Source organism: Ambystoma mexicanum, chromosome 12, assembly GCF_040938575.1.
Source record: "Ambystoma mexicanum isolate Mex_15411 chromosome 12, UKY_AmexF1_1, whole genome shotgun sequence".
NCBI classification, from domain to species: domain Eukaryota; kingdom Metazoa; phylum Chordata; class Amphibia; order Caudata; family Ambystomatidae; genus Ambystoma; species Ambystoma mexicanum.
This window is the reverse complement of record NC_090936.1, coordinates 1,054,359,344-1,054,378,721: the sequence shown is the minus strand read 5'-3', so window position 1 is coordinate 1,054,378,721 and position 19,378 is coordinate 1,054,359,344. Positions and strand designations below refer to the sequence as shown.

At 47.2% G+C, this 19,378-nt stretch overlaps 1 protein-coding gene across 4 annotated transcripts in view; it reads right to left on the bottom strand.

Annotated features, from left to right (window-relative positions):
* Window positions 1–19,378, bottom strand: part of AHCYL2 (adenosylhomocysteinase like 2) — a 1,110,190-nt gene that overhangs the window by 551,366 nt on the left and 539,446 nt on the right. For all 4 annotated transcript variants that reach the window (XM_069629580.1, XM_069629582.1, XM_069629581.1 and 1 more), the window contains one exon: window positions 457–559. In XM_069629580.1, the coding sequence (XP_069485681.1) occupies window positions 457–559 (103 nt within the window). The remainder of the gene's footprint in view (window positions 1–456; window positions 560–19,378) is intronic.

The window sequence follows — 19,378 nt, the reverse complement described above, 5'->3', positions numbered from 1 at the left end:
GGATTGAGTTGAATACTCACCTGAACCTTACTCTAACTTTACCATAACTTTGGAACTTTATTATTCATAACCACTGGCACTGCTACTCTTATATGAACTTACCTTAATAAGTATAAGCTTTGGAAATGATGATTTTTGGGCACAAGGCCCCAAACCATGATAAGGGCTAGACTTTATAAGATGAAGGGTAGCCGCACAAGGCCCGAACCATAATAAGGGCTAGACTTTATAAGATGAAGGGTAGCCGGTTGTGTTGACTGTAGAGGTTCTGCCTATATTCTATGCATCTGACCAATCACCATGATTGCACTGGCAATTGATTCATATGCAATTCTATTTCACGAGGGGGTGGATGTGTACATATGTTTTATAAGGATTTTGTGTGCCAAACCTTAACTCTCGTGTACAAACCTATTTTCTGCATTTATACTTTATGCAGAGGACATGCTCACTTACCGCTTTCCGCGAGAGCTGCAGCCACTTCATTGAGCGTAGAGTAGATGTTGCAAGCAGCCCATCGGCACTGCGCTCCGAGTGCCCCAAGAGTCTCGATAAGCACCTGGATGAAGCAAAAGTTTACTACTTTAAATTCAGTTTATAAAGAAATGGTACCATCTGTATGAAAGTGTGACCAGTGTTGAGGTATACACCCTGAACCTTTTACAAGATACATATCTTTTCTAATGGCAGTATTTTGTGACAGCAAATACTAAATATAAGATTTAGGTTATGTACTTTAATAGGCAGTTTTTATATATTGATTTTTATAAAGCGGGATATAATAAATCTAGTGTATCACAGTGCTGTTCTTTGTTTGCCAGAACAGCTTTCTGATATGAAGATGACGATCCATCCGTACAGTGTATTACATCACAACTCTTCCTGCTAGAGCACCAGGAAGGCTATGCAGTCTGTAGTCTGATAGACATAAAAGCTAAAGGGCCCTTTTGGCATCAATGAAACAGGGTCGCGTCCACAAAACAAACCTTGTCCCTGTACACGCAGCAGTAACAAGGTTTCACTGACAAAGCAGTTGTGCTGTAGAAACAAACATCACATAAGTAATACCTAGAAACTGGAGGGGGCGGGGGGGGGAAATAAAATCAGTTCCCTCCCTGGGGCAACATGACTTAACACTCCAAAAACTCATCATTGGTAAAAGGATCTACTCCTGAATGTGGCGAAAAAGACCAGTAAACCCAATACTGAAACAGGGAATGAGAGGTGGCCCTAACCTACCCGAAGGCACACAGACAACAAGGCAACTCCCACCAAATGCCACCACTATGAAGTCTGCAAGGGTCTAAAACGTCTGAAAAGGTCCAAGAAAAAACATTTGGAGAGGAGTTCCAGTGAGGCAGAGTAGATGGAGGAAGGAATCAAACATGGGGAAAGGTAACACTAAGCAGTACAAAAGCAGCAAGAGGCTGAAACAGGTTAGAGTCCAGGCAGATGGTCAGGCAACAAAATGAAAGCACCAGAAGACCAAAGGTTGAGCAGTCCTATATGCACGATTTATAGTGATCGTTTCGACAGCCATAGTTTTGAATGACTACAAATGCGTCAAAAAAATGCATTTTTTAAGGGGGGGGGTCTCCAACCCCCCTGTTTTTTTACCCTTTAACACCCATTTTAGTAAAAAAAACAAAAAACCTTTACCTAAAAAAATAAATAATTTTTTCGATGAATTTTTGTCGAACCTTTTGGCATTCAAAACTATTTCTTCGAAACAATGCCTGGATACCTGCAGAGGCACATGGTCATACAACAAAGGCAACACAAAGGGGATCATAGGCTGATGGGGTCCAGAATGTAGGCCGAGGGGGAGGCAACAAAACAGCAGGAAGACCACCAGGGTGTAGTTGAAGGAAGGTACTAAGATCACAAACCAGCTGGAGAGCTCATTGAGAAGCAACAGCGAAATCCGCAAAACGAAAATAGGCACCATGACGTCATCATGCTTTACGAGTAGCTTGGAATTCTAGTCCAGGAATGTGGAACAGAGCAGGCAAGCCAATAGATGTGCCACAGCCTCCACTGCCCTGATGAAAATAGGGAACATCAGGAACAAAAGGGGACTACAGCGAGTACAGGTTAGAGAAGCCCAGACCTGAATATCATCTAAAGGGTAAATAAATACAGAAAACAAAAAAAGGCAACAGCCAAACAGAGCTGCCATCAGAAAACTTCAAAACGAAATTCAAATTCCACCCTGGAATGATAAACTGGTCCATCCCTTTTTCTTTACTAGAATGGCACATCCAATCCAAATTTTAGTATATACATTTAAATTACGACAAAATCTGTATGTGCAAAAAATTATCAGACCTGCTATAATCTGAAATTCGCAGTATTTTCAGATCAAGCCTTTCCTCCCTACTACATCAATGTCTTAAGGACTATAAAGTACTATGTTCCCACAATACAATAAAGTGAAATTCTCATTGGTGCTATAAAAGCGTACCAGCAATTGGAGGTTCTATTACAATAGCTTCCTCAATATAAATTTGAAACAGAAATTCCAAGCACTGGATAATCTTATATCAGAATCTCATTGTCAATGTACAGAAATAAAATATAAAAAATAATATTGAAGGGCATGTGAGTGATGGGGGTAAGGAGTGGGAAGACGACTTGTCGAGAAGCCACTGCAGGAATGCGAGACAGTAGCTCTGCAAAATGACCAGCAAGGCCTGGGTGTCTGAAGGGATGTTGCCCCACTTTTAGTAAAACCAGGCCCATATGACCATTCCACTGGATTCAAATAGTGGAGGTGGAGCAAATTAAACGTTTTTTTGAAGTAGATGGGTATGAGGAAACCGAGGAGGCAGAATTTGATTAGGATTTGTTTTTTGTATTTATAATGTGCACATAACGACTAAACCGTATAGCAGTGCAGATAATATATAGTATGCAAACAAAACAGAACCAGACTCAAAAGGCCAACCCATCAATGGATGTTTGGGTGGAGTACTTAAATAAAATTTTAACAGCCCTACGAAATGGATATGACTTCATAGTCCTCATCTCAATTGGCCACAAATGCCACAGCCTTTGTCCAAACACAGCAAAACTTCAGTCTCCTCTTGTGGTATAAACTGAATGAGTAATAGACAGAAGATCGCAGTTTCTGGATCGCAAATCTCTGATAGGCTGATAACGGTGGAGCAGATCACTCAAATAGGCTGGAGCAAGACTATTCATACATTTAAGAACAAGGCAGGCCACCTTAAATTTAATGCGGTCCCCCACCGCCAACCAGTGCAAAGCACAGAGCATAGACACATTGGCAGCTTTGCCCAACTTCAAAATCAGCCCAACAACTGCATTTTGGGCCTTCTGCAGTCTCCGAATTTGCTCAGATGGAATGCCCATCAACTGACTGTTACAGTAGTATAGATGGGCCTTTGTTAGGGTGCCCACCACTGAGGCATGGTCCGCCTCAGTAATATAAGGAAGTACCTTCCTAAAGAGTCTCAAAGTACGATGTACTGCCTGGACCTTAGCACCAAACTGGCTATTACTGGTGAGGTCATCCTGCCAAACACAGCTTACATTTTTTAACTTTAGAAACAAACTTTAGGCTTGCACAAAAAGAGTTGGAACGGGTAATTTCTTTGCTGCCTTAAGAAAATGTTTTGGACCAAATAAAATCAATGCAGTTTTTCCTGCATTTAATTGCAGCTGATTGCTGGATAGCCAATGGTCAACCTCATCCAAACATTGGCGTAGCTTATCAAATGCTTCATCATGTTTGACAAACCTGAATATCTGCGCGTCATCAGCATAAGTATGAAATCTCATGCCATGATGTCTCAATCTCTAGAATTCACATGTATAAATTAAACAATAAGGGTAAAAGTGATGATCCCTGTGGGACACCACAATTCAACCCAATCGAATCAGAGGAACTCCCCCAATTTCACCTGTTGACGATCCTGCAAAAATGATCGAAACCACTCTATAGCATGCTTGGCGACCCTTCCCACAGTCTAATGGATCCAACAGGATGAGATGATTCACTGTGTCGAAAGCCGCAGACAGGTTGAAAATCACCAATAAGGAGAGTTTGCCCCGGTCCGCGGCTGCCAGTAGCTCATTCTGAACAAACAGAAGAGCAGTTACTGTTCCATGACTTGGTCTAAAACCAGACTGGAATGTGCCCAACAGTGACTCCTGCTCCACAAAGGCCTGCAATTGACCAATAACCACCTTGGAGGACTTTTGCTGGCCAAGAAAGGCCAGCAATTCGTCTATAGTTTTGAGAATCTCCGAGTCCATAGTAGTTTTGTTTTTCGAAAAGAGGGGTGACTATAGACTGTTTCAAAACAGGGACTATCCCCTGCGTCAGTGATTTATTAATGAACCGATCCAAGGTTAAACGGTTTGCTAGATGTGCGGGGAGAGGAAAAAGTGAATCATTGGTTGGTTTGAGGACTTCCAATAATTGATATACTTCTTTTTCCAATACTGGATGAAAGTCAAAAGCAGGCAATAGACTGTTCCTGCTGATTAATTGGTTCCCCAAAGGGCTGTGCAATAGGCATTCCCTGAGGAACTGGATTGACAATTTATTTGAGTTTTTATAACAATGTCACTCTTAATCTGTTACATTTTATCAATGAAAAAATAATTACAAATATTGGCATGTACCAAGGAAAGTTCAATTGTAGTTATCCTACAACCAGAATTGCAGAATTTCGAGACGATGGAGTACAGTTCCATAGGCACTTTATCTGTCTTTAGTTTTATAGAGATATTCTTTCTTGGCCTGAAAGATGGCCAACTTGTAGTTAGATAAGGCACTCTTAGCCTGATTCAAGTTATCTAAAGTTTTTTTCATTTGCCATTTACGGCCAGTCCTGCCAACAGATTTACGCAGAGGAATAAGATTCGGTGTAAACCAGGGTTTAGAAATCCTCGATTTTTTTAAATTTAAAGGGGCTGCCTTAGTACACATTGTGTCCATCACGGCACAGCAGCTTGCGAGGAAATCCTCACAAGGCAGCAAAGGACAAATAGAATTAATAAAGTTACTCACCGTAGTGACTAGCTTACTCCTAGTCCATAGTCCCCTTTACTTCATACTCGGATCACTTTTGTCCTTTATTTTTACGTGGGGTACAGCACGTGGTCGTAACCCCACCCTCCTGAGCTCCACCCCACACATCATCCTTCAGTCCTTTTCTATCACCAGGTCTGAGAACATTTAAGCAATAATAGAGGATACTTGGAGGGGACGGCAGGTGGGCGGATGGAGGAACAGGGACTATGGACTAGGAGTACGGTAGTCACTAAGGTGAGTAACTATTATACTCCTCCGTCCCGTCCCCTTTCCTCCATACTTGTGGGAGATATTACCAAGCACACACCATAGGTAGTACGGGTGGATGGAAAACCCCTTTTACTAGAATACGTTCTGAAGAACAGCCTGGTAAAATTCGGCCTCAGCCCTAAAGCTCTGGTAAAGCCGATGCGGAAGCCCACAAAGCCGGCTTGGCGATGGACTTCCAAGGTACATACTTTTGGAAAGCAACAGCAGTAGCTTTACCACAGACTAGATGTGCATGGATGCACTTCTGTGGTTGAAAGGCCTTGAATGCTATAGGCCTTTTGAAAAGAAAGGCAATCCAGAGGGGAAAAGTTGCTTTGGAAGTTGGTTTCACCTTCAGGTCTCCGAATGTGAGAAATTGAGGAGCTTCAGAGATTCACTCGTTCTATCGAGGTAAAACTTCAGGGCTCACCTGACGTTCAAGTTGTATAAAACTCTCGGCATCAGATGCTGGGTTAGGAAAGAAGACCGGTAGGGAGACTGAACATATCAAATGAAAATCGGTAACCAACTTAGACAGGAAGATAGGATGAGTGTGAAGCACAACCTTATACCTGTGGAAAGTGAAGAATGGATGTTCCACAGTATGAGCTTGGAGCTCACTAATCCGCCTATGTTATTGCGATCAGAAAGGCAACCTTCCAAGAAAGGTTCCCAAGATCGGTAATGGCCATGGGTTCAAAAGACTTCTGGCATAATGCCCCGGCGGGAAGAGATAGATACCCGCAAAATGCCTTCTGATGACTGGACCAGTCAATGAAAAGGAACATCTGTCCGTGGAGAGGTAAGCCACAATAGCGGATACGTTCTGCATAACAGAACATGGATGCCAGTAACGGCCAGATGAGACACAAAAGATAGAACGGTGTCGACCGAAGGTTGCCTACAAAGCTGAACAATTGTGGGGAGGGGTGCCACATCTGGTGAATGCTCTGGGGAAGCAGGTTGTGAATCTGCAGCAATCTGGCCAGGGGAGTTCGACAGATGCTGTAGTTCCGAAAACCAGAATCTGACTGGCCACCAAGGAGCCTGAAAAGGAGAGTGTAGTTCAATGTGCTCCTGAGCTTGCAGAGCGACCGATGGATCAGAGGTAATGAAGGAAAAGCATAAGCTTTCATGCTGTCACACAAGATTGAGGGTGTCACCCACGGAGGACGCTCTGAGCCCATCCCTGGATGCATGAAGAGGCAGTTTCTTGTTTGAAGAAGTTGAAAAGAAGTCCACCCCTGGAGTGCCCCATTGATGAAAAATGTTGGAGGACAGTGCTGTTCATCAACCACTCAAATATTGCCGACCGAGTGAATCTGCAGCCACATTGATGTGACACGGGATGTGTACAGCCTGCAGCCAAACCTTTGAAAGGGGACTTGGTACCACCCTGCTTGTTGATGTAAAACATTGCCACCAAATTGTCAGTGCAAACACGAACTAAACTGTTGCTGTAAGGGAGGTTTTCAAAATGGCCACCATGGTCCGCAGAGGTTGGCCGCCATTTTGTCAACACCTGGGGCGAACTGTGTCACAGGAGCAAGTGAGGCAATAGTCTCAGGGGAGTCAGGGGCCTTGTGTGCCATCTTAGCCTTGAAACAAGGAACCAGAGTAGAGCTGGTACTGGCAGATCTACGGTGTTTACTCGACACGTTAGGGACTGCCCCAGAATTAGCCTCTTGTGGAGAATCCTCAGCAGAGCCGGTACTGGAAGGCCAGTGGTGTGTGACCGCCTTCTCCCCCCCCCCCCTTCAACAGAACCAGTAACACCACAGCCGTGCACGTGGGAAGGCTGAGGAATATACCTTACAGCCAAGACCCTCGATAAGGGGCCCTCAATTCTGCTGGTGTCCGATTTAGCCTTAAGAAGGGGAACCTCAGGTTTAACCCAGGTACATATAGCCACCTCGAGAAGGGCCTCAAGCAGAGACTCGGTACAGTTCGCTCCAGATGCGGAAGCCTCAGGGAAAACCCTGGTACACAGAGCCACAGAAAAACGGCTCAACCTTAGCCCCCAAATGGGGAACCTCGGAAGAAGATCCGGTTTTGGCAGACCCACTGTGGGGGCCCTCGGAGGAGTCTCTAGTGCGCCTAGCCGAGCAGAGACCAAACGGGAGCACCCGGAACTGAAAATGTTCCCCTCCCAGAAAGAACCGCAGATATTTCTCATGCGCCCTCCATATCAGGATGTGCATGTAAGCGTCCTGAAGGTCCACTACACTGAGCCAGTCGCCATTCCGAAGAGGGGGCTTTATTTGGCTTGGCATGATCATCTTGAATTTCTCTTAGGGAAGAGAAAGATTGAACTGGGAAAGATGGAGGATAGTGCACAGACCAGACTAGTTGGGTTTGGGCACTGTACAGACAAGAGTGGAAGACTTCCCTTGGCTCCCCGAGGGGAACAGGTTCCACCCCCTTGCGTTCTAGAAGTTTCTGTACCTCGGCGCTGAGGGAGGGCGTCCCGATCTGTTGGAAGGGAGGGTTGAAGAGTGGGGCCATCGAAAGCTCGAACGATGGACAAAACCCACTGGCCTTCGGTGATGGTCTGCCACGCCTCCTGATCAGACTGGTGCGAGCGACAAAAAAAATATTATACTGATTTGCCGGCAGGAAGACTACCTGTCCCAGGAGAAGAGTATGATGGGCGAGAGACAAAACGACCACCTTGCCGTTGTTGCTTTCGGCGGGTCCCACCAACCGGAGCATCAGTTTAGTGCGCACGACGATCCTGAAACCCCCTGAACTTAGAGAAGGATTGAGCCTGGGACCCTGACCTCTGTGTATAAGGGGCCTTAGCTGGAGCTTTCACCAAGACCGATAAGGATTTGGCGGTCTGGGTACTCGCTTTGGTCTTTGTGAGCTACTTGTTGGTAGAAGAGTGGAACAATTCCTTGCCATCAAAAAATAGGTCCAGTACTTTGTCTTGCACTTCCTTTGAAATCTTTGTTGCATGGAGCCACGCCTGGTGGGAGGTGTCAACCCCTACCATAAGACCTTCAGTTGAGGTTTCTACATGGTGGTGCCACAGCTTCCAGTAGATCCTGTGCCAGCACTCTGGCGTCCGATGAACCGGCTTTAAAGTAATCGAGCCTATCTGCAGGAATGCACTCCTGGAAATCGGCTAACTCTTTCGACAGCTCATCCTGACAGCAGTCAATCTGAGGCTCAGTTTTCGCTTGACAAAGCTGGAAAGCCAAATTGGCAAAGACCTTCTTGCCCAAGGAGTCCAGAGGTTCATCCTTCTTGGATAGGATTTGGGCCGCTGCCATTGAACATGCAGAGGCCAGCTTAGACTCTAGGGTGGCTGCTGCAACCACTGTTGAGGACGGGAGAGGACAAGCCGATAAGGCCAAGTGAAGCTTGCATCGAGAGTCAATTCTCTTGTTGATGTGGTGCCCAGTGTGAGGTTTATCCCAGACCTTGCGGGCCTCAGCCAAAACGTCCTTCTGGAGGAACAGGCCGGTGCACTCTCGAGGTGACAGGGTAAAGGCTCCCAAAAGCAACCCCGCTCCTGAGGAGTGGGGGTCTCAGTAGTGGAATGTCAAGGAGGGCCATCATATCCAGGTCCCAGTCATGGAATGATCTCACCGAGTGGGGCTGCTCATCGCTGTCCTGATCAGCTTGAGGCTCATCCAGCAAGGTGGGGACAGAAAACTGGTTCACCACGCATACCGCCTCAGGTTTTGAAATGTTTTCCTGGTCCGCCAGTGTCTTCTCTATAGGAGACAACGGGGGCAGAGGAGGGAGAGATGGAGGAAGTCCAGAAGGAAGCAGTGAAGGGAGTGGCACCACCAGAACCTGCATTGGGACAGCCGGGGCAGAAGGTGGGACAGGAGGCTCAGGGTACATTTCCCTGAAAAGACGCTTGAAATACGCTTTCATAGAGTCAGAGTGCACGCACATGTGAAACCTCCCAAAAAGCCGAAGGCTTTGACACTGGGACAGGCAGAGGCCGCTCGTGAGGGGCATACCCCCATGAATGCAGGGAGGATGGTTGCCAGGAAAGGTCCATCACCACACGTAAATCAGTGGAGTGGAAGCAGGATGTGGCAAGACTGTATGAGGCAGCAGTGTCCGGGCGTACTAGTCAAATGAAGGGCGGAACAGATTTCTCTTGTCCACAAGGCGAGTAAAAGGCTGCTCAGCCCCAAAAGGAATGGTCCCAGCACCAGACGGCATGAACGTCTGTGTAAGACAGGTATTCAAAATGGCCACCGTAGACCACAGGTGTTGAGCCGCCATTTTGTCGACACCGGAGGAGAACTGTGTCACATGTGGAGATGAGGTAACTGGCTCCTCAGGAGAGTCGGAGGACTTCCAGCTTAGTCTAGATGCAAGGATCCTTGACAGAGCCGGTACTAGGTGGTCTCGGATGTTTACTGGACATCTTGGAACCGGTCCCAAGATTAGTCACCAGCCGAGGAACGTCGGCAAAGCTGGTAGTGGAGGGGTAATGGTCCGTCACCGCCCTCTTTACCTCCAACAGAACCGGTATCACCATGACCCTGATATACCTCACTGACAAGACCTTTAAAGAGGGTCTCTGGGATCTGTCAGTGCTGACTTGAGCCTTAACAAGAGGAACTTCTGGTTTTAAACCTATACGTAAAGCTCCCTCAAGAGGGGCCTCGAGTCAAGACTCGGTATGGAAAGCTCCAGAAACACAGACCTCAAGGCGTACCCCAGTGTCAGCGTAGAAAGCTCCAGAAAAGGAGACCTCAGGGCGATCCCTGGTATCCAGAAACTGGGGTTAACACTAGCACCCAAATGGTGAACCTCGGAACGATGTTCGGTACTGGAAGGTCCACTGCGGGAACCCTCAGAGAACACTCTGGTACAGCTATTAAGCACTTCGACAACTCAGGGGAGCCTCTGGTGACAGAGCTACACAAGCCCCTCTCGGACCTGGAAGACCCCGGAAAGGAGTCCCCTGGCAAGGGCGCCCTAAAAAGTAAACTTACTGGGCGTTTCTTCTTTTTGTCGATGAAAAGCTGAAAATTAGGAGGAACATGCTGAAACACCTCCTCCCACCGAAGACGACTACGTTGGAGTGCCTGGACGGAGAGGGAGTCGCAGTAAATGCACAAATCCCAATGATGTTCTGGGCTAAGGCACTCCAAGCAAAGAGTGGGGATCTGCCGTAGCGATGCGACGTTTGCATTAAGAACAGGACATGCATCCCAGACGCTCCGGCATAGACTGAGGACTACATGACCGAAGAACCGGAGCAGGAAGGACAAAGGGAAAATAAAATTCCCAGTGATGCTAATGCATCCAGCCCCAACCGCATAGAGAAAAGGACTGAAGGGCAATGCACGGGGCGGAGCTCAGGAGGGTAGGGTTACAGCCACGTGTGGTACCCCACGTAAAAATAAAAAGGACAGAAAAATCAAACTTTTTGATGCTTTTTTACAAAAGTGCTCCGGTCCCATCCCGAAGGACAGAATGTCCCAAAAGTATGGAGGAAAGGGGACAGGACGTAGGATTACAAGAGCTTCTCTAATTTCAAAGAAATGTTGCCACAGGGTGCACTTTTCTGCTTCGAAGGCCAACAGTGGTAATGCTGATTCCAATCTCCCACGGGAGGATTGACTCCCTTGCCATTGGAGGGTGTTTCCAGCTATTTGCTTTGGATGTTTATTAGGGAGAATTCTCATAAATTTGCTAAGTCCCTTCACCTCATACACCCCGAGCAACTTTGCTGGATTTTGAGGACTTAATTATTTTTTACCTGGAGAGAGTGTGACCCTTTTTCCCCACTCTCTCATGTGTTTTGAAATGTGTTTTAGTCTTGTGTTTTCTTTGGTTATGGAGTCTAACCAACTCCATAGGCATCATCGTTGCATTTGTGTCACACAGCACCCTTGGTGCAGTGGCACAGGGAAACCTTTTAGGCTTTCCGAAGGTTTAAAAACCTTCTCTGGGATAAACTACTGTTTCCCAGAGTAAGTAAAGTGAAATTGACTTTACTTACAATTGTAACTTTCTAGACCCAGCACACACTATCTTACAAGAGTGCTGGAGGGGTTACTTAGTATCACCCTGTGTCTAGATACTCATGTAGCAGTCAAAATGCTACCCTTTCCTCTCAAAATGGCTGGCGGCAGTGTTTTTAAAAAGAACTACCCTGATTTTTCCTGACCGCGAACACCGTAGCGTTAAATCGCGGGAGCCATGTTTTTTCAAGATAGCGCCTGATCCCCTTTTACTTAACAGATGCTGGTCTTTTTTCGCCATTTCGTTTTGGAAAGGTTCTTCTAGAGTTTGTCTATGCGCGCCAAACTAGGTTTGGTCTCTGTTCCTACTTTGGCGGGCTTCAGTAGTGAAGACCGCCTCTGGCGCCCGAGTGTCTTGGGTGGGCAGGAAGTGAGGCAAGTTTCCGAAACTCCCTGTGCTTAGTCTCCTAGGAGACCAAAATGCACTTTGTGGTAATTGGCTGGCTGACTGTCCAGCTAGGACTGCCACCCTGCTGGGTGAGTGACAGCTAGGCTGAAATGAATGGGGTAGAACTGAATAAAAGGTGAGTCTCTCGGCTTGGAAGGCAGAGTCGAGCACTGGAACGAAAGAACCGAAGACTAGTTTTAAGAGATGGCTGCTGCAACTCCTGGACCGTTGGTTTGCCCAGAGAAGCCCTTCTGCAGGTCCAAATCGCCAAGTTCATCTCGACAGAGAAGCCCTGCAAGGATTACTTCTCCCTTTGAGTTGGTGGGACCAAGCAACTCGACAGTAAGCCACCTGGATACCAATCTCGGAGCTGGTTGTATTTTCCTCAAAGTGCTGCAGGAAAACCGAATAACCAGGGAGAGGGACACCAACTTGTGTGCTTGACTACAGCTACCGGAATTGAAGATTTGCCAGTTGCCAGCTTTTTGACCAGTCTCAGTGCAGGAGTCCCCCCCAAAGTCCTCCCTCTTGTCCCCACGACTGAGGACAAGGAACAGCGAGATCTGCAGAAACGGACAGGAACAAAGGTCATCAGCTGCATCTTTTTCTTCATTTGTAAAGGTACTGTAAAATCAGACAAGATTACTTACCTATCGCGGTGAAAGGGCTTGAAACTTTCCCAACTCACAGGCCTAATCAGCTTGTGACCCAACATATGATTCTTCTTGCTACAAACTATTCCTAAGAACTTTTGCAGAGACTTTTCCATTTATCTACTACAACTGCTTTATCCTATCCAAGACTTTAGCCCATTGACTTTGGCCTAGACTATTGAATTTTCAATTGACTCCTCTGGTGAACTCTAAATATTTGCACTGTCTAAGAATAACTAACGTTTCATGTTCTAATAATCTTTGCCTTTACTCCTCTTGAAAAGTATTTCTAAAATTGTGTTGAAGTGTATTTGTGTGTGATTTATAATTGCCTCCTTCTTATGAATGTTTTATAACTGACAGATAAAATATTTATCAAAGAAACCTTGAGTGTAAGAGTTTACTTGAACACTTGTGAGTGTAGACCTCTGTTTAACATCATTACTGCTCACAGCTCACATTCTCCTCTTGAGATAAGCCTGGGTGCTCAGCTCTGCTACCAAAACTGTGTAGTACAGACTTGTACCAAAGGTTGGTTTTGCTTACACCTGTAGACCTAGTTTTGTGTAGTGGTCCCAAAGAGTACTGCATACAAACTTTGCCTAACAACGTTGGAAGCAAACCCTGTGGTCCACATCCACAAGTGACTGCAGAGTACTGGCCAAGATGCCCATGCACCTGATGACAGACAGCAGTATCTACGCCCGTTTGGCTGCTTCATTGAAATCGACCACAAACTCCGAAAAATCTGTGTCAGGCTCCCCGACACATTCTTATAAAGCAGGCGTCCAATTTCTTACTAACCCCATCAGGCGGGAAGGAAGTCGTCCTCCCTACCATGGTGGCCTGCACAACGAGGCTCAAGGAGTTGGTTGGGTAGAAAGACTGGATAGGCAGGAGACTACCTGTGCCTCTTTGCAAGGTCTTTACACATTACTAAAATTGAAGACTTCTCTGAAAAGGCTCAAAACCTGTTCGAAAAGAGCAGAGATTAAAGGGAGCAGGGATTCCTGGGGATGAAGGAGGACTCTGCTTTAATATATGCTATGTAATGCAACTATATTCAATTAAAAAAAAAATATATGCTATGTTATGATACTGAGCTTTAATACCACACAAATCACTGCAGCGGATTTACTGAGCAAAGACCCAGCCAAAAAATGATTGCCATATTGTACCCCTGATCAAGAATAACCAGACCATAATTGATGGAAAAACAGAGAAAAGAAAAGAGAGCACAAGTTGACAAGCCAAACTAGGAAAGGGATACAATATGCACAGCCTTGGCAGGAGTGTGAAAAATTCCATAAGCAAAGTAATAAAACCAGAGGGAAATTTTCCAAATCTGCTAGGAAGTTGGAATTTGTCCTAGATCAGTCATCTGGGTTTTGAGCAGAAAAATCTGCTCCCCTCATTCGGACGTTTTACTGAAGATTGGCATGGTTTACGTAGTGGCAAAATGCACGTATTCTGTTGCTAAAGCGCTCTTATCTTAAAAATGAAACAGGACTGACGGAGGGTTCCGAAAAACATAATCTGGATTCTAATGCTAAACTCACATCAAGAACAGCTATTGGGATAACAAAACCATCATTCTCAAGTCCGCAAAACTTTTTACCAAACACAGCTGCCACTTTTCAAGCACAACTTCCAAGTTTATTTTCTTCAAATCTGAGCAAAGCAAATCTTTCCTAAGTGTCCCTGTGTTCATTTACAGGAGCTCTCACATATGTCACATCTATTGTTCTAGTGGAGGCAGTTACAATATATTTCTGATGTTTTTAAGGTAATTACTTTCTATCTTAAGCACCGGGATTTGTGACCCAATTCCGATGCTCTTAACTCTCCCTCTTAATTAGATATGACTGAGCTTCTGGTCCAACATATGCATTTCAATTGCTAATAACTTGACTCCTGGATGTATTCGGAAGAAACTGACCAAAAACTACTTTGGCCAGGACATTTTGGGGAAATTTGTTCAATGGTTGACAGGTTCCAAAGCATTAAAAAAAAAAGCGGTTTCCGGCATAGTTCCATTCATTTGCCCAGAGAGTAAAAGTGCTGAACACAAGTAACATTACTCGCTAAACAGATTTTCACCAACTATGAATAAAATGGGCCCAATTCGCTACCAATATCCCTGTTTTGTAGTTTGGTGTAAATCTGTCCAGTACTTTGATGGATAAAGGGGTGCCCATCAGTCCCAAAAAACTTTTATATATCTCCCACGGTGCATTACAGAAAGTGAGCCTTTACAAAAAGGAAAATCTGCCATATTGGTTTTTCATTCATGTTAGCCGTTTATCATTACAATCTCGCTGCAATTTTGCAATAAATGTATGCAAGAATAATGGGATGTTACCCAAATATTCTTCTAAAAATTGTTTAAATACAGAAGGTAATTTTGCAAAACAAGTTCATTGTACACAGGGGAAAACCAGCATTAACACTTGCGTCTTGTTGCCATATCATATCAAGCAGGGAACGCATTTATAACTCGCCTATACACAACTGTTTCAAGGCGCGACGAGGCAAGGAAGGGGGCACAAAGGGAAGACCGACAATGATCCTACTAGGCCAGGTGTCATTCAGATAGCGCAGGTGCATGGGAAAGGGAAAAGTGCGGGGAAGGGGGAAAGGGAGAGGGGAAAGTGCAGTACAAGGGATAGAATAAATAAGATAACTAAAACTGCAAGCTGGTGGCAAGTGCAGACATAAGTGCTAGTAGGGGGACTGTAGGGATACAGAAAACAGTCCCCAGGTGCAGGGGTTGCAAGGGAGGCAGTGCAGGTGGGCCAATGGTGGGGCCTGGGCCCTGAGATTAGAGGGCTGGCGAGGTAACCAGGGCAGTTTGTCAGGTATTCAGCAGGGGAGGGGGAGAGAAAGCAGGGGCTGCAGGAGCCATGACCTCAGGTTCAGAGATTCGGAAACCAGATCTGCCCTGGCCACGCTGGGGCGATGAGTATCATCCTTCAGTGGCACTGCCTGAGTGTGTTGATCACACGTAAGAGGAGTGGAAACGGGGGAAGCGTATAGGAACTGTCCCTCCCATGGGAACGAGAATGCGTCCCCAAGCTCCTCGTGGAGGGAACCTGCTGGCAAACCTCTGGCACTTTGTCGCAAAGAGATTGATTTTTGGTTGTACCCATCTGTTGAAAAGCAGATCCACCTGGTTAGAGTAAAGGTCCCACTTGTGGCAAGAATGCAGTTCCCTGCCAAGCGAGTCTGCAATGGTGTTTTTGACTCCCGCCAGGTGAAACGGAATGAGCAACATGTCTCGACGAATGGTCCACTGCAATGGTACTCTGGAAAGTGCCGGAGACTAGCAGTCATGTTTCAGGATGTAGAACATGGCTGTGGTGTTGTCTGTGAAGATCCCCGCCACCTTGTCCTTCAATGACAACAGAAAAGACGTGAGGGCCAAGACTACAACCCGAAGTTCCAGGACATTGATGTGTAGGCCCTTTTTGTCCCGTTGCCAGAGGCCTCTGTCATGCAGCTGTCTGGTGTGGGCTCCCCATCCTGGTAAGGAGGAACCTGAAACAGAGCTCCCTGGACGAGATGCTGCTGAACACCCCACCACTGTATCGGCTGATGGAACTCTTCGAGATACTTGCATCCACCTCGCATCCAGGAACTCCCAGAGAGGTCTCATGCGCAGTCTGCAGAGGCGAACAAGGTTTATGCACAAGGACAACATGCCCAGACGCGACTTGATGGATCACACAGTTGCCGCCTAGGGTGACAATTTCTGCACCTTGCCTTGTATTGTTTTCACCCTCTCCTCAAAGGGAGACACCAAGCACGTCAACATGTTGAGTCATGCGCTTAGGAATAGAGCGTCATGAGATGGCTTCAATCAAGACTTTGAATAATGTATGGAGAACCCCAGCTGTCGTCAGACGTAGGGTCTTCGCTGTGTGCTCGCTTGTCAGGGACTGCGAGTGGGCATGCACGAACCAGTCGTCCTGGTAGGGGTATACGTGGATGCCTTGCAGACAAAGATGTGCCGCCACCAGGGCCAGTCACTTCGTAACCACCATTGCGCCAACTTCAGGCTGAAAGACAGTGCCTTGAACGGGTAGTGCTGACCCTGAACCATGAATCGCAGGAACTTCCGGTGCTTATTGTGAATGGGGATGGGGATGTGGAAGTAGGCGTCCTCCAGGTCCAACGTCAGACAATCTCTCTGTTCCAGCTGGCCAATCACGCGCAACGTGACCACTTTTGAGAAAGTATCTGGAATATACTCTGGAGCCCCAGAGTCGCCGGGGGACGGGCACTATTGCCCCTTTCCGTAACATGGATTGCACCTCCTACAGAATGTGCGGCCCGTGTAGTTCTTGCCACTGAATTGGAGGGAAACACTTGCATTGGAACTCCAAGGTGTGCCCATGTCCGAGAGTGTCCAGCAGCCATTGGTCAGTGCTGATCTTTTCCCATGTTTTGACAAACTTCACCTGCTGGCCTCCCACTGGGGTGCGCAAGTGGGGCCCAGAACCACAGCCGGTTCAGGCCTGCTTGGGGGGATGTGTTCTGCCTTGCGGATGGCGCTGCTGCTGCCTTGAGTGCGCCACCTATACGCTTGAGTGGAAGGGCGCGAGGGCTGCCTATAAGGGGTACTATAACCTTTTGAAGATCTTCCTGGCTTTCCTCTGGAGAAGCGAAAAGACGATAATCATCACTGCTGCAAAGCTCCTAAAGAACGTGCTGTCTGTCGCTCTTTATCGCCTGCAAAGACTCGTCAACCTCCTTTCCAAAGAGGTTTTCCTCGTCGAAAGGTATATCCAGCACCTTTGTCTGAACGTCCTGGTGGAAGTTTGTAACCTTCAACCAACCTTGACGGTACAGAGACACCCCCGTTCCCCAGCTGGCAAAAACTAGTGTCTGCGATGTCTACCGCCACCATGACGGCATGATTCAAGGCCACTTCACCTTCCTGAAAGAGTTCCAATGCCTCAACCTTCTGGTCTTCCGGCAGGAAGTCCAGGATAGGGCCCAGCTTGTACCAGAGTTCCCGATCATAACAGGACCAAATGGCTAGGGTGTTCGCTGCCTTGATGGTAGATGCTGCCGTGTAAGTTATCCTCTTGCCCATACCATCCAGCTTCTTCTCCTCCTGACTGGTTCGCCGAGCATTTCCTAGCTGCGACAAGACCACCGAATCCGGCGAGGGCTGAGATCTTAGGTACCTAGGAGCCGAGTCAGGTACCCTGTACTTCACCAATCTGCCCAGTTTGGTCGGGGCTGTACTTGCATTCTTCATCGGGCTAGGCCCAATTCCCAGATGTCGTCCAGGAAGGGAACAGACATGAACGGGGCCACTGACACTAGTCGTTGGTACAGGAAACCCTCCTTTGTCTCATCAGGGACTCACTGAAACAGTTCCAAGACCCTCAAGATGACCGAATGAAAAGATCCAACTTCGTCCAGAGGGGAGGTACCAGTAGCCGTGGTAGCTGTGTCCGTGCCTGCGTGTGGATCCAGAGCTCCGCAGGAGTCTTGTCATGACAAGCTGGTGGTGGAATAGGGGTCGGTGATGCCGAGGACCTGCCCTCCTCTTGGACTTTCTCTTCCGTGGAGGAGAGTTTACCCTCCGAGTTTCTGGAAGAGCAGGACCCGATGGCGGCATCCTTTGCTGGATTTCAGTGACCAGTGTGTGCAGGGTGGATAGACTGTCCAAAGACTTGTTCCTAGGTCTAGTGGTAAACAGAGCCTAAGTAACGTAGGATCTGTGCTAATACAGGTCTCCTTCTGCACCTGGGATCAAGGTCCTCCCTCAGGTCCTCTCCCTTTGTGGTCTGAGCAGCACCCATCGTGAGGATCACTGTCCTCATCAGTACTCTAGTAGATCAGCTCCTGTCTATCCTCAGTAGCCTGCAGGCCTGCATACCTGGTAGTCTCCACAGGTGGGACTGTTTCCCTCTCCCTCTCAGGGGGCTATTGGGCCAGAGCGGCTGCCTGGTCTCTCCCTGGTGACTGTTCCTTTGCCGCTGCTTCCACAGCTGTATCTCGCTATGAGGGCAACGACACCTGCTGGGCAGCCGCAACTTCTTTCCTGGACCCGCTCTCTTTCAGAGCTGTGGTGGATGTTTACTTAGACTAACTGCTTGTGACTGCCTTAGTTGACGGCGCCGTAGATTGTCGATTTGGCCTTGGTTGAAGCCTTAGCTGGCTTCGACGAGTCCTCCCCGAAATGTTCCCTCGTCAGACTATCCGCGGACACACAGCTTGGATGGGGTAAGCAACTTTCTCTTCAAGGATGCTTCTTTCGTTGGCAGGCTCACCATGGAGGATGATAGTGAATGCCTTTTGTCCAACTCCGGACCCATATCACCGGCGAACCCAGCAGAGCTGGTGTCGCTAAGCTTGGCCTTCTCTTGGACCCCTGCACATGGGGCGTCCTCAAAGGACCTCAACCTCCAACCCAGGGGGAGAATGCTCCTGGGACCGGTCGGTCCTGGATGAGGCTTGACCATGGCCCAAGGCTGCGTCAGAGGCCTTGCTCAACTTGAGCCACGCCGACAGTCCGTTGTAATGGTCTTTCTTGGTTTTCTTAGAGAAACCATGGCACACCTTGAATCCCTCATCGCTTCTTAAACCACACTCCTCAGCCATGCTAAAAGGGTGCAAAGTAGGCCCCAAAACTGGGCCTTCTCAAAAATTTGATGATCCGATGGTGAATGATCTTTGTCGGTAGCAGTGCCCCGCAGCCGGTCTCGATCCTTCGTTGAAAATGTACGAACAAAACACGAAATTAGCTAGGAGAGTAACTTGAGGACTCCCAACACTGAAGCGTGTAGTAAAAATCTGAAGATGGCCACCAAGGGTGGAGCTTAAGGAGACGACTGTCATTGGATGGGGCAGTATGACCCAGAGGAAAGTGATTGGTTTTGAGGAGAAGAACAAGTTACTTCTTACCTTGTAACATTCTTTCGACGGGATGTTCCTCCGATGTATTCCTTATCTTTGATAATACGTTTCCAGCTTGCTGGCCTCAAATTTTTTCTGTAGAGGGCGC